Below are 17,181 nucleotides of genomic sequence, written 5' to 3'. Positions count from 1 at the left end.
CAAGTCAATTGCGGTCAAACGCTGCGTATACTTAATGAAATTTCCCTTTTTATTATACTAATGTGCTCACGCAAATGGAAATGAATATAAAATGTAAAATTTATTTGCCCATACTTCCTGCTTTCGCCCCTGCCCCTGCCTCGACTCACCCGCTCGCTCTTTTGTCTCTGTGCCCTACATGTTCTAAATGATCTAAAAAGAAATGAAATCTGCTCTTCCAATTAGCATAAGAATCGTATTCGAAATTTTGATGGCTTCGCTCAGAATGCTTTGCGAATGTCTTTGAAATTAACATAAATAAATAAAAAAATACTTTAACTTAATTTGTTTTTTTTGTTATCTTTTGGCCAAGAGCTAAACGAATTCTGTACAAAAGTGAGTAAAGGTTCTTTGTTAAAGCACAAGACGAAGAGGAAGAAGAAGAGGCACAAGAATAAGAAGCGCAACAAAGTGCGAACTTTCTTTTAACGCGACCCAGTTCAAGCGGCAAAGCGTTTTGATAGCTGCTCCAAATTTGAGCCGTGAATTTGGTCTAAAGTGAACGTCGCTATTTTTTGTTATTTTGGCTCATAGACTCGCAGCTACAACACATATACATACATATAATATGCTCTATTTGCATAGTTTAAGGTTTTGTCAAAAGTTGAATTGAGGCTTTTCAAAATTCTTTTTGTGATGTGTGGAAAGTTTTGGCAAGCTGAAGGGGAGTCAAGTGGAGCCACGCCCACTGCCTTTAATCGAACAAGAATTTCCAACTCTGTGTGAGATACTTTCGCAACAGTTTGAGAGACATTGCAGTTGCTTACAGTTTGAGTAGCACATACTTAGCTATTTGGTGCGTTTTGTACAGGGTATTATGAGTGCGTGTCTGTGTGTGAGTGTATGTATATGTGCATGTGACACAGATGTAGTTGATTGATATAGTTAGTCTGTCTCTTTCTCTCTCTGCCCAGCTCCGCTCCCAAAGATTTCTCAGCTGCATGTAAAGCTTTAGCTACAGTTTGAAAGACACTTGTCAGTTTTACAGTTTTAGCAGTGCTGGCTCGCACTTTTTACAGCTGTTGGGTGTACTATTGTATAGGGTATTATGTGCGTCATACTAGCCTATTGTAAATTTTCATTACGCGGCTGATTTTACTTGGTTTCTACAGTTTGAGAAGCATTGCTGCATAGATATTTAATTAGAGTTGAGCTCTAGGGTATTACGTATGTCCCTTTAGTCCCGTGAGAGAGTCATTGACTTGTACACATGATCATTAAACAAAGCCACGCCCACTTATGGCTCTATAGTTTGGCAGCACAGTTTGAAAAGCACTGTCCTGTACATTTAGTTGCCTTTAGTTTTGTAGTAATTCAGCTCGAACTGATCTAATGCAAATGCAATTGATAATAATTATATAACACTCCTCGCACTTCATAGCGTATCCTCACTGTGTATGCTCCTAACTAACCCTATCCATTTACGGTTATAGCCTCACCTTAGTTACCTGGCCAATCCATTGAGTTCTTTGTTCACTTTCTTTCTTATCTCGCCAGTTCATTTCATTTCAATTTCCTTCTTTCGCATGGCCATGCGGCGTATGCGCAATATTTGCCTGTGGCTGTGTGCGCATTACGCATACGCCAAGTATGCTGCTGCAAGCATACATTGTTGTTGGCGTTGGCTAGCAGCAATTAGACGGAAGCAAATCAATAGCCATGGCTAAGGACGACGATTTCGCTTCTCGATCTCTCTGCGTGCGCGTCGCTCCTCTCCTTGTCTCTTTCTGCACCTCTCTCTCTTTCTCTGTCTTTCTGTCTGTCTGCCTCTTATCATTCGGTTCGATCAGGGTCGATCAGTGGGTAAAACTTGTTCTGCTTTTCTTTTTCTTTCTGCTAAATAAATTTGGCTGCCGTTGCCGGCGTATGTGCTCATCGCCTTTATTTAGCCAAATAAACAGCTGGCGTTTCGCTTTTCTCGCCGTCGTCTGTGGGCGTCAGCGAACCAAATTTTCCGGTTGATAAACAAAAAAAAAAAAAAAAAAAACGAAAATCGAAAAACCAAACCAAAAGAAAAAACAGCGAACAGTTAAAGCAGCAAATCAATTGCCTTTGCTCATTTCAGGTGAAAACAACGCAGCAACAGCGCAGCAGCAGCAACAACAACAACATCAGCAGCAGCAGCAACACCCGAAAGACAACAACAACGTCCTCAGCACCAGTTACACGCACAACTTGTGACATCGAGGAAATTTGGGACGAGCAATTACTTAGGCAATTGGTAAGCCACGCCCCCCCCCCCTCCCCCCGCCCATAGCTTTAACTCTGACATGCCGTTTCCTGCTTGCAGCTGGAGCAGGCGTCCACGTACGAGGAGCGTCGCAAGATCCGTGCACGTTTACGCGAACTTATGGCGGAACGCGAAGGTGAGTCCAGAAGCCGCTCGCCCTCTCCCCCTCTCTCTCTCTCTCTCACTCTCTCTAGCTCTCTCACCTCTAACCACAGCAAATGCCAAGCACTAACCCACAGAAGTCTTTGGCAAAAAGAAAAGAAAAACAATCAATAAAAATATTCAATCATTTGTTAAGTGGTTTCTCTCACTCTCTCTCTCTCTCTCTCTCACACACACACTCTTTAACTCCCCCTCTCTCTCTCTCTCTAGTCTATCTAGCATTCTGATTGCGATTCTGTATTTGTATCTTGTAGATATGCAAAACAGCGCATACTCGTAGCTAGCCTAAAGTAATTCCGTTAAATCAGTGCAGGTATTGCCTATGAATTCGTTTCGTCATCTTTCATCATGCCTCATTCATCAGTCACATTTGCATCGTTCTCTTCATCAAGTCTTATGTCCTCTCCTCATCAGTTCTGTTCTTAAAATGTTCTCATTATCGTTTCCCGTTTTACTCGTTTTACTCTCTCTCTCTCTCTCTCTCTCTCTCGCTCTCTCAACACTCGTTCCTTGTTTCGATTTGTTGAGCTCTCGTTAAACTCGTTCTCAATGTTTTCTCGCCAATCCCAAGTGTCGTCGCCAAGCCTAAACACGCTGAACTTTCAATGTTGACTCTCTGAGCGCTTGCTCGCTATTCCTTAGCGATTATTCGTAACTTCTACTCGCTGATTGCTTACGCCAAACATTTACTCGCTATGAATAGTACATTTTTTCGCAACGTTCTCTCGTCGCAAAAATTACTCGATATATCCAAGCTAACTCGTTGCTCATTGCAACGATTCTCACTATACTTGAGCTTGTGCTCGTTATATTCAAGCTTTCTATTTATATCCGATTGTTCTCGCTACTCTCCAATGTTTACTCGTTGCAATCTGCACTCGTTACATTTGGACTCGTTCAATGCTAGCGTGATATATCCAAGATTATTCTTCAACGTTTACTCGTTGCAATCTGTACTCGTTAAATTTGAAAGCATTTAACGCTCACTCGTTACATTTTCTCGTTACATTTTCTTACCGAGCTCCCTCAGAGCTCACTCGCAGAGTATTTGCTCGTTATATTTGCAGCTTTCCACGTTCTGTCTCTGTCGCTGTCCGCTGAGCTCGTTCACTCGCCGAAAGCTTACTCGTTATCATTGGACTCGCTGAAAGCTCACTCGTTACAACGTTCACTCGTTGCTCACTCTTGCTGTCACGTGTCACTCGTCCAAGCGCATTTTGCTCGTTGTTTCACGTTGTTGTTTTTTTTTTTTTTTTCTTGTTCTCTCGTTGTTTTGTTGCCTTGTCTTCGCCCAAGCGCCCAATTAAAGCCCTGAAACCTGCTCCCAAAATTCCAATTTCTCTCTCTCTCTCTCTCTCTCACTCACTCACTCTCACAACTCGCACTCGTTGTGTCGACGAACGAGTTGAACAGATGAACGTGACCGAGCTCTGTTATCCTGTTTCGAACGCCTTGCTTACTGTGTCCCAGCCCAAGTGTTGCCGTTACTCGTTGTGTTTTTACTCTTTAATGAATACATATATACATAAATATCTCTCTCTCTCTCTCTCTTTATCTCTTTATCTCTGCCTCTATCTCTTTCACACTCATGCACACACTCTTGATTTTCATACAAATATTCGTAACGAACCCGCGCGCGCGAACCTTCGTAGAGGTAAAAAGTGTCAAGGCAGGCGGTGAGAATTCCGCTGCCAAAGAAGCAGAGGAAGAGAGCAGTGCCAGCGAATATGAGGAGATAATTGAGGAGGTAACTGACGACAGCAGCGACGAGGAGGAGCAGCAACAGCCAGAGAAGTCGGAGAAGCAAGACAAGGAGAAGGAGAAAGAGAAGGAGAAGGAGAAGGAAAAGGAAAAGCCAACCAAAGAGCTTGAGCAAAAGTTGGCCAAAGTTGAGCTCAGCAAGGAGCAAGTGGATGGGGCACAGGGTGAGTCCCTGCCAGAGCCACTGCAACAGAAACAGTTACAATCGCAGTCACAGTCACAATCACAGTCTCAGTCACAGTCACAGTCACAGTCACAATCACAGTCAGCAGCTGGAGCAGCTTTAGAAACAACAACAGGAACTAGTCATAGCATTAGCGTTAATAGGAAAACGATTAATAATACGAATAGCCTTAGTAGCAGTAGCCAAAAGTTATCAAAGACCAAAGACACGACACAAGCGAACGATACGAAAGAGGAGCCGCAGCAGGCCGGCAGCATGAAGCGGCTGAGTGTGCCGCCCAAGGAGGATTCGGGCACGGAGAGCGGCGAGGATTTGCGCCTGTTGGCGGCGGGTCTGCGCGACACGCTGCAGCAGCGCAGCAGCAGCAGCGACGCGAACCGCGGCCTGCTCGACGAGGTCACCGATGCCCTCAGCCGGCTCGAGTGCAGCCTGAAGCTGGGCCAGGAGCTGGCCGTCGACGGCAGCCAGCGGCAGGCGCTGCTCGCGCTCATCGCGCGCCTCCAAAGCGGCCTCAGTGCGCCCGAGAAGCTGCCGAAGAGCGACGCCAGCAATGCGCACAGCGCCGCCGACGAACTGGAGGGGGCGGGCCAGCCGGACGCGGAACAGCAGCAGGCGGCGGGCAGGCAGCGCTTCGCCAAGCGACGCCAGCGCAACAATCGCCACACGGTGGGCGTCAGTCGCGAGGAGCTGGCCGACGCCCGGCGCTACATGGAGGACATGCTGCTGCTGGAGCAGCAGCGCCCGCTGCCCGCCAGCAGCCAGTTGCCGCTGGAGCGCAACGCCAGCTCGAGCGCGATCGTCGGGGCGCCCAGCACGCAGCTCTACAGGCCCAATCAGTTTGTGCCCAAGCAGCAGTTGCTGAGGCCGGGCAATGCCAATGGGAATGGGAATGGGAATGGCAATGGCAATGGCAATCGTCGTCCGCTCTCGGGCGACTATGCCGTTAGCTTTGCCAGCTATGCCGCTGCCGAGGCAGCCCAGCCGCGCTTCAGCAGCAACACCAACAGCAGCAACGGCAGCAGCAAGAAACAGCTGATGAAACGCGCCAATACCATCGATATACCCAAGCTGAAGATGAACTATGACGGGGACAGCGACTCGGAGCTGGAGCAGCAACAGCTGCAGCAGCAGCAGCACCAGCACCAGCCGGGCCTGAAGCGCGCCGTCCAGGTGAGCGTGAAGCGGCGCGTGCAGCACGTGGTGCCGCCGTTCGAGCCGAAGACCGAGAACGATCACAAGTTCCTGGCCTTCATCAACAAGCAGAGCCACCAGGGCGGCCTCGGCTGGGCGGGCGCCCGATCCGTGTCCAACTGGACGCACAAGTTCGGCAACATCAAGCACACATTCGAGACGGGCGCGGCGGCAACGGCCACCAAGGGCAAGCCGCCACAGCCGCCCAATCACCATCATCACCACCATCAGCAGCTGCAGCAGCAGCAACAGCAGCAGCAACAGCAGCAGCAGCAACTGCAACTACAGCAGCAGCAGCTGCAGCAACAGCAACTGCAGCAACAGCAACAGCAGCAGCAACAGTTGCTGCTGGAGCGACAGCGTCGGCAAGAGCTGGAACGGCAGCTGCGCCTGGAGCAGGAGGCGCGCTTCGAGCGCGAGCAGCGCGCGCGCATGGAGCGTGAATACTACGAGCAGCAGCAGCAGCGGCAACAGTTGGAGCGACAGCAGCAACTCGAGCGCCAGCGACTGCAGCAGGAGCAGCTGGAGCGGCAGCGGCGGCAGGAAATGGAGCTGCGCATGCAGCAGCAAAGGGAGCGTGAACGCGACCGAGAACGTGAGCAGCAGCAGCAGCAGCAGCAAGCAGCAGCAGCAGCAGCGGCGGCGGCAGCGGCTCAAGCAGCAACAATTGCTGCTGCTGCTGCTGCTGCAGCTGAGACGCCCCTGAATCAGTTCATACACGCGCCGCAGTCCGTCTTTAGGCCCATCGACCAGGGCCAGCCGCCAGCTGGGAATATCTACAAGCCCATAGCGCAGAAGCCGAACAGCTGGCAGCCGGCGGCAGCAGTTGCTGGCAGCAAGAGCTCGCAGCAGCACTTGCAGCCGCGCCCTAGCTACAGCAACACGCCCTCGCCCGCCTCCACCTCGCCCATCGGACTGCCCTGGCTGGCCAAGCCGCGCGTGGACAACAGCGACTTCAAGCGCAAGGCGCACCACTTCGAGGAGCGTTCGCTGCGCGATCAACTCGAACAGCAGCAGCAACCACCGAGCACCGTCTTTGTGCAGCGTCACAATTCGCTGCGTTCGAAGGCGCCGCCAGCGACGCTGAGTGAATTCAAGAAGCGACCCTCGCTGCCCAATGCCATGCAGCCGGAGCTGGAGCTGTATGCGAATAGAAATCATGTGGCTGCTGCTGCACCAGCACCGCCTCCGCCCACCAACATCTCGTTCACGTATGCGGACTATGCGCCCGTGCGGCGCACCGCCACGAATCTGGCCAATTATCGCAGCCAGCCGTGCCTGAGCAGCGCGATGGAGCCGCTGACGAATCCGCTGGCTGCACCGCTCGTGCTGACCAATGCGAATCCCACCTACTTGCCCGCGCGCTTCGACTATGCCAGCCCCGTGGACAGCCCCACCAGCTGCCTGACGGCGCCCGCCATGACGGACAACACCGACGACGACCTCGACCTGGACTCGGATCACAATATGCACGAGTATCGCGCCGAGATCAAGGTGATGCGCAAGCCACGCAGTCAGACGGCCGTCACAGTGGCCGGACGCCGCACCGCCCACGTCAGCGACGACGAGGTCTACGGCCGGAACTCGCGTGCGGCCAAGTCTCTGCTCTACACCATGAAGCAGCTGGGCGGCGGGCCGGGTCAGAATCCGAATCTGAATCTGAATCCGGGTCAGAGTGCGAGTCCGCTTAAGCCAAGCAGCACACGTGCACCGCTGCCGGTGCAACCACTGAGCGCGCCCAGTTCGCCTAGCAAGCCATCGGGCTGCCTGTCGCCGGACGGACGCCTCTACCAGGCACCGCTGGTCGAGCCACTGTTTCCACAGCTCAGCAGCTACGAGGCGAACCGCCAGCCGCAGTTCGTCAAGGCAGCAGCAGCACCACCGGCGCCGCAGTCCAACTACATGGGCGAGACGCAGACGAGCTATGTGGTCACCTATCCGCTGGAGGACTCCGCCGACGAGCAGGAGTCGAGCGTGAGCTTAAGACGTTCCAGGCGCACCTCCGAGCACTCGACGGCCAGCAGCAATATATCGCTCACCTCGCCGCACACCAGCTGGACGGCGAATCCCATGCATGCACCACCAACTCCACCGCCGCCCGTCGATCGCAGCACCAAGCCACAGTTGGCGCCCAAGCCGCAGCCACAGCAGCAGCAGCAGCAGCAACAGCAACAGCAACAGCAACAGCAGCAACAGCAGCAACAGCAACAGCAGCAACAGCCTCAACCACAGCCACAGGCTCGTCCACGTTTGAGCGTGCGCAGTCATACGATAAGCGAGTCCACCTATCAGAGCAGCACCACACACCAGCAACAGTTGCTGCGCGAACAGCAACAGCTGCAGCAGCAACAGCAGCAGCAGCAGCAGTTGCTTGAGCTGCGACGTAAGAGCATGGGCAATGTGCTCGAGTACAAGTCGTCGGCGCCGGCGGATACGCCGGACATTGTGAAGTCGTCGCTGCCCAAGGAGAATGCACCACTGCTGAAGAAATTCGGGCCACCACAGCGGCACCACTATGTGCCCAACGCGTATCAGAGTCCGCAGCTGAACAAGCGCATGAGCAGCAGCACCAGCCACATCAGCCAGATCAGCCAGATTAGCCAGATCAGCAGCACCAGCAGCGGCACCGCCGGCTACATGACAACCACCAAGCCAGTGATTGTGGAAACGCCAGCGACACCGCAGCCGACAGCAGGAGTTGGGGCTGCCGCCGAGCCCACGCCCGAGGATCAAATACCCCGGAATATTGTGTTCAACAATGTGAGCGCGTTCAGTTCGCTCAGCCGGCGTCCGCAGGAGGAGGAGTTCCAGCAGCAGCAGCAGTTCAATGGTGGTGGCTCGCGCTTGAATCGGCTCAGCAAATGTGATTCGTGGCATCAGATCTGCCAGCAGCAACAGCAGCAACAGTTGCCGCCGCTGCCACAGCAACAGCTGCCCACATCGCCCGGCGAGCTGCGACGCACCAAATCCGGGCACTCGCTCTCCGTGCCGAAGCTGTACGAGGCGGGCATCAACAAGGAGCAGCTGGGCGAAAAGCAACGAACCGTTGCGGCCTACTTCTCCGGGCAGAAGTCGCCGCAGCTGGAGGAGCTGCGCACCACAACGACGACATCAAGCAGCGTGCAACGCAAATCCGCCATCAATCGAACGAAAACAAGCGAAAAGCTTTCAGCGGCTCGCAAATCGCTCAGCTCGCTCAATTCCAGCTCGAACGGTAATGTGTCCACCGCTGGCCTGGGTCTGTCTCTCGGTCTGATGCGTGGTGGTGCTGGTGGTGCAGCGGTCTCTGCTGGCGCTGGTGGCCTCAGTCGTAGTGCCACAATGCCGCACATAGCGCATCTCAATTTGCTGGATGAGAGCAATGTGGAGGATGCGTTCGAGCAGCTGATTCTGGGCGCTTAATGCCTACGTTTACCCTATGATCGATACATTTATCGATAAGTTCTTTAGTTGACGCACACACACACACAGAGAGACAGACACATACACACAGACAGCAGCCATTCCAGTTTGAGCCACCCAGCGAGACGCAACTGGACACAACAAACGATACACACACACACACACACACAGGGACGCACATCGTAGGTCGGACTGTAACTGTACTGATTAAAATTTATCGATAACTGTTCAATTTGAGCGTAGGCTTAGGCAAGCAAAACGTACCAGTCCAGCCCATTTCTAGTCATGTTTCAATTCCATTTCGTTTCCACATTTGCGACGAGTCTGTGGAGTTAGCTGGAGGGACCACAGCAGGGGTTTTTCTTTTGCTTTTCATCACACACACACACGCACACGAATACCAACACATGCACACACACACACACACACATGTACACACATAGTCAAAGCCCTTAGCCTAGCTGCCCATCAAGTGAAAAACAAAATGTATCGATAACATATCGATATGAAAGATACTTATGTGAAGCCGCACTGCTACGCCGAAGACAAACTTCAAGCGTTACGATTTGTGAGTGAAAAAATGCAAACATCAACTGTACAGCGTTGCCAGCTTGTTGTTGTTGCTGTTGTTCCTTTTACCAGCGCGTTCCATGTACTACCATATTGCTACATTTCGCCCAGCCTAACTGCATATACATAAATATATATGTATAGATATGTAAATATATATACATACATATATACTTTTTGCCTGCCCCCTTAGCCCAGCCCCCCCAAGCATACACAACTGTACAAAAGTTATCTAGCGCTTTAAACGTTTTAATTCCGTTTCATTCCGTTACGTTTCGTTCCGTTGGCTGGTTGGTTATAAACAATATACATACACATACATACACACGCACACACATACACATACACACACAAAAATCCCATGTTGTTCCTCCACTATCTCTCTCTCTCTCTCTCTCTCACTTAGTTTTCTTTCTGTATATATATTTTACTCCCGTCCACCCACCTTCTTTAGCGTTCTTATTTATCGTTTCATCCATCATAAATATATCTACATTTTTTGTTTAACGATTAGCTGCCCAGTTAGCTGTGCTGGCTCTAGATATATTTTTGTTCCATTCCATTTGTTTACTCGCATGTTGGTTCGTTTATTTGTATTTTGTATATAAAGATTATTTTGCATGTTGTAGTTCCTAAGTTTATTGAGTTCTGAGATCGCTGCAAGCAAACAGCTCCACCAGCAGCAGCGTAGCCGCTGCACCACCAGCGACTCCACCATCAGACACCAACCACCAAATCGCCAACGGCCACGAATCATTTTCCGTTTTGTTTCTATTCGTTGTGTATAATTGTTGTTGTTTTTGATGGAACGCGCGGCATGGAACAGCCGGCTGTGCGCGTGTTTCTTTGCTGCAAGAGTTCTAATGCCATTTTTGATTTATTTTACTCTATATTGTCTAGCCGCTGACTAAAAAATACAAAAAAAAAATTTTTTTTTAAATACAAATATTTGCAATTTTTGCTAATTATCTACGTGTTTCGTTTCGTGTGTCGCATATATATTGTTGCCTGCTCTTAGACTAGTCAAGATACAAAAAATTGAAAATATTATTTTGATATGTAAAAAAAAAAAGTACATAAATAATATTATTAAACTATCTAACACAATTTTTTCCCTTCAAACATTTTTTCAATAACTCTTTTTTTTAACTCACCTAATTGCTGTTGATTTGTATTTATTGTGTGTGCATGCCCATTGACTTATTGCTGTAATTATTTCTTCTTCTATTTCGCAACTTGCCTCTCAAACAAACACCTTTCGCCATGCAGCACAACACAAGCAACAAAGCTCAACGACCAGCGAACGCACCGAGACAAAATCAAAAGATGGCGGCGCAATTGTCACCACAACAACAACAAAAGGTAATCCGATAGCCGCTATATCGATAGCACAACACATGCAACAAAATATACTAAATTTGCCTAAAAACTCAACTTTCAGTTACCACACGCACTGTGAGCGGCAGCGCTGCCAACAACAAGAACATCTCGCCGCTGGCCAAATTTAAGCAGCTCGATAAAGCTGCCCAGCAGCAGCAGGCTCAAAAGTAAGTTAAACAATTTCAGATATTAAATACTTTACAAAATAATAACACATTCTATATTTATTTAAACATAAACCAATTGTAAAGGATATGCAAACGTGAAAATGTTAAAGCAAATTTATGGAGTCGTTTGGTAACACTGCATTCGAACTCGAATGTTAGTTAATCTAACATTTTGTTTGCATATCTTTTGCACCCACACATACATACATACATACATAGATGGTGAAGGATCACAATAGAAACACACACAGACTCAAACACGCACACACACACGTATTCACTCACTAATTTCGCCTTATATATTTATGCCCATTTTCTGGTGATGGTTAACGGCATTTAAATGTCAATTGTGTTTAGGTTTACTTTTGTAGGTGAATTGTAAATTGTTGCTACAACATGTACATGCATATGTAATTATGTATGTACATATGTGTATGTTTTTCTGTCTTGCTATAGCCTGTTGGGCTTGCGCACGCAGCTCCTTATTTCGATTGTCTCTGTCTCTTTTGCTCCCTCTCTCTTTCTCTCTCCCACTCTCTCTCTTACTCTTCGTCTGTTAAAACACCTTATGCACCTGTCGTAGCTCCAAACACACACACACATATATATATATATACACAGTAAAGTACCGTTGAATAGTAATAACAGTAATATTAATAATTTGTTTTTTCCTGCTAACCGAAAAATCCTATCCACACATGCACACACACACACGCACATTGACACATACACTCACGAGCTAAACAATTCGAACACCCCCCAAAACAAAAAACCAAAGTACAAAGAAAAAGTTAAAATACAAACAATTATAAACAAATTGTGTGAGTTTCGCTAAAACGTCTGCCCCCTTCTCCAACCTTGACTCATTTGTTCAGATCATCTCCAACAACAAGCACACCCACGACCCCAGGCGGTTCAGCACAACCGTATTTCAAATTTACCGATCCGGCATTAAATGCGCGCGCCGCCACTGTCAAGGATCAACTTCTGCAGTGGTGTCAGCACAAAACGCAGGAATATGAGGTATCCAAAACCTAAAAAACACAAAAAAAATAAATTTAATGAAAAAAAAAATACCAATAAGACAAAAACAGCCAAACGCAAACGCAAAGCCACAGCCATTAAAATAGTTCGTTATATTTGTTACCTTTTCTTAATTTCTTTTTTTTTTGCATCTTGATTTACTTGATTTTTTTGTTGTTTTTGTATTTGTTGTTTACTGCCGTTCGTTTTCATTTAGATATATATTGCAAATAATGTTTAACACAAAAACGCTAATCGCTAAATCAAATAACCTAAAAAAACCCAAAAACAGATATGAAGAAAAAAATTTGATACAAGAAAAGCGCAAATACAAAAACTTAACAATGCTTGAACGCTGGCTGAGCTGCTGAGCGCCACTCATCTATGATACACACGCATACACACATACACACATACACACAAAACACACACATATAAACACACACACGAATACACACAGCAGCGGTGAACGTCACCGTCATCGTCGCCGTCGGCTTGGCGAATATGAAGTGAAAGAGGAAGCAGCGTTCAAAAAGCAGAGGCGCAACTCTTGACTCCTTGACATTAAAGTAACTGTAAACGTTACTGCCGTACACCTGCTTATATTATAATTATTATTATTATTCTAATTATTATTTAATTTAATTGTTGCTGTTGTTGTTGTCGTTGTCGTTGCTGCTTTTTGGGGCTGGAGCTTACAACAACTATTTGCTTAATTGCTGCTGCTGCTGCTGATAATAATAATGATTAAACATAAATATAAAAGTTTAAAGCTGCTCTGCCTGCTCTAGCTAAAAATGAGGCCAAAAATATCGCATACTGATCGTAATTGACATTTATTATTCACAGAACGTCCAAATAAGCAACTTTAGCTCGAGCTGGTCCGACGGCTTGGCCTTTTGTGCGCTGATACATCATTTCTTGCCAGATGCATTTGACTACAGTCAACTAACCAAACAAACTCGCAAACACAACTTTGAGCTGGCCTTTAGCGTGGCTGAGTAAGTATCAGCAGATGCCCGTCAGCAGCACTGAGCTTCTGTTAATTGTTATCGATATATATCTATCTCTGGCTATCTCTGTTACAGCGAAAAAGCTGGCATTGCTCCTCTGCTAGACGTGGAAGATATGGTTGAGATGAGTCGACCCGACTGGAAATGTGTCTTTGTATATGTGCAGAGCATCTATCGTCGTTTTCGCAACTGCCAATAAAAACAACAAGCAACAACAATAGCAGCAGCAGCAGCAGCAACAACAACAGCTAAAGGGCAAACCAACTATTCATTAAATTTTAAGCCACAATTTAACCCAAAAGCAAAAGCAAATGCAAAATTGATTATTGTAAACAACATTTAATTGACATTTCGCATCCTATATATAATAACAAGAATACCCCTATATATACATACATATATACTAACACAAATGGCAGGCTCGTCGCATTGAACAGCAGCAAAAGGACATTTGTACGTTTTTTGTGTTTTTTTTTTCTTCTTTTTATTTGATTTTTTTTTTTTCATTGAATTTTTGATTACTATTATTATTATTATTATAATTATTATTATTATTTGTTATTGAAAACCTAAAAACAAAACTTATGCAATAATTGTTGAATTTTTTTGTCATAATATTAATTATATAAAGAAAGAGGAAAAAGAAGAAAAATATTATGGATACTAACACCCGCTGAACTATACGATAAAATTTGGAAAATTTTTGAAAACAACTTTTTTTTTATATATATACATATATACTACGGCCCAAAGCCTAGGCGATCGTGGACACTTTACGAACTATTTACTAACTCGCAACAGCGGCAAGCGATATCAACATAAATATATAATTTATATATAACCTGTATCTACAGCTAATATTAACATTGAACAACAACAACAAAAAGAACAAGAATAAACAACAAAAAAAGAAATTTTTGAATGTGTTTTATTTTGTGAGGATGACAGAGGGAAGAACAAGACGGTGTCAAGGGAGAGATAATGAAAGTGGGAAGAATGGGGAGATAAGTAATAGCGGCTACGAACGGAACTAAGCAAATGCATAGTCGTGTAGCCCCATGACTCCTTGGTGTACCAGGTAAACCCCGCATTCCCAACATATGTAATTCCTGAGGTTTTTATTCAAAAAAAAAAAAAAAAAATTTTTTTTTAGGTTATGATGGCTCATGTGAGGTTAAGCCAAACAATTTTAGTTTATAATGACGCTAAAGCGAAGAGAATAATGACTATATATATATATATATATATATATATATATATATATATATATAGCTGTACAACGAATATGCAATTAATCTTTGTGTGAATAAATAATATGCTTAATTTGTGAGGTTAAGGCGAAAGAGACGCGTAACTTGTGGGCTTTGTGGTAAATCGTATTGATTGAGTAGATGAGTAAATTAGCTTTATATATGTATATGCATTTATAAATAGTGCGATTGTGGTGAAAAGCATAGCTATTAGTGAGGTTATGTTGAATAACAATTAGTATTATTATTGAGGCTATGGCGATTAATACAAGTACTATGTGAGGTTATGGCAAATAATAAGCATAATTATTGATGATTGCGAAAAATGCATGCGGAATTATTGAGCTTTGTCAAATTATTGAGGTTATTATTATGAATTTATCAAATTATTGAAAAATAAAAGAAAATGTTTTAAATATGTGTTAAAGAAACAGCCCAACAAACTAGAACTTCAGATTTGATAGAAAAATCCTTAATTTATAGAAAAATATATGATTGACTTTTTAGTGAAAATTTGAGACACATAAGCTCGAATCGAAATCTATTACAATTTGAGTTTATGCCATTCACATGGAAACGTACACACATCCGATGAACAGTGAATGGATGGAGACAGAGTTGGCCTGCAGTTGGCTGTCAGTTTGAATTTATGAGCGAGGGCTGTCGAACCGAGACTCAGACATGCTGTGAAGGTCGAGCGTTAAGTTTTGTATAAAATGTCCAAACAAAATTACGTGTGAAATTCGTGCATCAAAATTTAGTTCGTTACGCGCACATAAAGTCTTTACATAAACCCACACCGAACCCACACAACGAACGCGATTGCCTAACCCCAGCCAGGGTAACTGCAGAGGGCAGCGGTGTCTGTTGCGCATTGATTGACGTGGGCCAGAGACGACATGGCACAGCAGCGCGAGGAGCAGCAGGAGGAGCAGCCGCCTCAGCAGCCTCAGCAGCAGCCACCGCTATCGGAGGCAACTGCATTGCGGCTATTGAATAGCGTTGTGGCTAGCGCCGCCACGCCCCAAGCGTTGAGCATTCCCTCGATTGAGACGGGGCCATCGGTAGCCGTTGAGACTGACGGCACTTGCGGCGCTGCCAGCTGCTCAACGGGGGGCGGTGGTGGTGGTGGTGGTGTTGGAGAAGTTGACGGTGGCGGTGGCGGTAGCGGTAGCAGCGGTGGTGTCGGGGCCACGCAGCTGGGGATCGTGCTGCCAGCAGGGTCGGCGCCGGGTCCGGCGAACCAGGATAGCGTCCATTCGGCTAATGAATTTGGCAATTCGTGTCGCATCTGTCGCTGGCATCGAAGCGACATGGAGATTATCAACTGTCCATGCAAATGCATAGGCAGCGTGGTAAGTTGAAAGTCTGAAATAGATGGTGAGAGAGGGGGAGATGAGAAGCGATTAGAGGAAAGCAGAGGGAATAGAGGGAAAAGAGGGAAAATGAGTGAGAATGGTATGAGGGAAGGGTATGAGGGCGAAGCTAAAGAGGTTAGATGGAAAAGTGCGAAGATCTGAATTAGAAGAGCAAAATGTCAAAGAAGAATTGAAGAGGAGAAAAACAAGGAAAAGAGAAAGTGATAGAGAGTGAAAGGCAGGGAAGAACAGAAACAGCGTAGGAATGATAAAGATGATAGAGAGCTAGAGAGCTGTGAAGGAGAGAAATGAGAGATTGAGCAATGACGGGTAAAGCAATGACAGTAAGCTCAGGAATGAGAAGGAAATGAGGAAGTGAAACAAATGAAGGAGAGTGGAGGTGGGAGAATATCAGTGAATGGAATGTACGGAAAGTAGTTGGATGAGAGAGGGAATTATATGTGGTGAATAAGTGTTATATAAGAATAATGGAAGAGTAGAAAAAGAAGCGGAAAGTAAGGGAAGATGTGAGGTAAAGAAATGTAGGAGTAGAGGATTTTTTTATTGCTTTCAACAGATTGTTTTAACTACTCACCGTCCTTTGTAACCAGGGCTACATACATTTGAAGTGCTTGAAACGCTGGATCATGCATCGTCGCGATAATCGATGCGAGATCTGTCATGCGCCATACAATATAACTGCGGATCGGGCGAGCCTAAAGCAAATGATGCGCGCATTCTGCTGCGGTCGCTGCTGTGGCATGATTGTGAAGCACGTGCTGTTCAGTGCCTCGCTAATGCCGCTCGCCCATGTCATACTGCAGCAGGTGAGCGAGTGCAGACAATGGCATCTAATTGGACGCCAATTGGTTGTGGGAACGATCGAGGCTTACCTGCGATTCTTTACTTGTGTACAGGTGCTACATTGCATGGATAATTTGAATCAGGGCAGCACCGAGCAGCTAACGGTACAGGAGGTGTTTGTCGCATCCTGTGCACTGCTCACATCCAGCGCTCTATTCTTTCATTTCTTTGAATTTGTGACGACTCGCTTCCTGCTCATTCGCAACATATTACGCCATTGGTGGATGTTTGGCAGCACCAACGACTTTGGGATCGTTGAGGTTGAAGACGATTCATTTGACCTGTTCTGAGATAACCAAACCGCAAGCGGACAATGCAACAAGCAGCCAAGCACAGGCAGGCCAGAGTGTCAAACGCCTAATATTTAGAATGCACAAATTAAACAAAATACATACATAGATGGAGAGATTGCCTATCGAAAACGATTAGGCCGTTTCAATTAATTCTACTCCCTCAGTATATCCGAAATATTTAGCAATAATATCCAAATTATGAAGTTTATCAATAAAATATGAGACTGGCATTACAGCTTAAATTCAAAAACAATAGAAAACAAAACAAATTGCATTGTTATCGAAAGTTGTATT

The 17,181-nt window shown here is 46.3% G+C and overlaps 2 protein-coding genes across 13 annotated transcripts in view; both read left to right on the top strand.

The window, feature by feature from the left end:
* The window catches only part of LOC108618733 (uncharacterized), a 50,855-nt gene extending 36,819 nt beyond the window's left edge, over positions 1–14,036 (top strand). For 8 of the 11 annotated variants that reach the window (XM_089473693.1, XM_089473688.1, XM_089473687.1 and 5 more), the window contains 8 exons: positions 2,105–2,260; positions 2,330–2,405; positions 4,084–8,781; positions 10,809–10,901; positions 10,981–11,086; positions 11,962–12,109; positions 12,959–13,110; positions 13,198–14,036. In XM_089473693.1, coding sequence (XP_089329819.1) covers positions 2,105–2,260; positions 2,330–2,405; positions 4,084–8,781; positions 10,809–10,901; positions 10,981–11,086; positions 11,962–12,109; positions 12,959–13,110; positions 13,198–13,321 — 5,553 coding nt within the window. In that variant the 3' untranslated portion in view covers positions 13,322–14,036. Of the gene's footprint in view, positions 1–2,104; positions 2,261–2,329; positions 2,406–4,083; positions 8,782–10,808; positions 10,902–10,980; positions 11,087–11,961; positions 12,110–12,958; positions 13,111–13,197 lie in introns of those variants that run through there. The other 3 variants (XM_018014839.2, XM_089473690.1, XM_089473689.1) reach the window with 3 other exon arrangements.
* A 957-nt stretch (positions 14,037–14,993) lies between these two features.
* LOC108618748 (uncharacterized) lies at positions 14,994–17,156 on the top strand. Of its 2 annotated transcripts, XM_089473705.1 has the most exons (3): positions 14,997–15,727; positions 16,342–16,557; positions 16,648–17,156. In XM_089473705.1, the coding sequence occupies exons 1-3, from the start codon at positions 15,272–15,274 to the stop codon at positions 16,882–16,884; spliced, it is 909 nt and encodes a 302-aa protein (XP_089329831.1). In that variant the 5' UTR covers positions 14,997–15,271; the 3' UTR covers positions 16,885–17,156. The 2 variants fall into 2 exon arrangements, with proteins under 2 accessions (XP_089329830.1, XP_089329831.1); XM_089473704.1 differs by having other exon boundaries at positions 14,994–15,727; positions 16,342–17,156.
* The last annotated feature ends 25 nt before the right edge of the window (positions 17,157–17,181 follow it).

Source organism: Drosophila arizonae, chromosome X (genome assembly GCF_054131065.1).
Source record: "Drosophila arizonae isolate 15081-1271.41 chromosome X, UAZ_ARI_1.0, whole genome shotgun sequence".
Classification (NCBI taxonomy): Eukaryota; Metazoa; Arthropoda; class Insecta; order Diptera; family Drosophilidae; genus Drosophila; species Drosophila arizonae.
The sequence above is the reverse complement of the archived record's forward strand: the minus strand, read 5'-3'. Positions and strand labels throughout refer to the sequence as shown.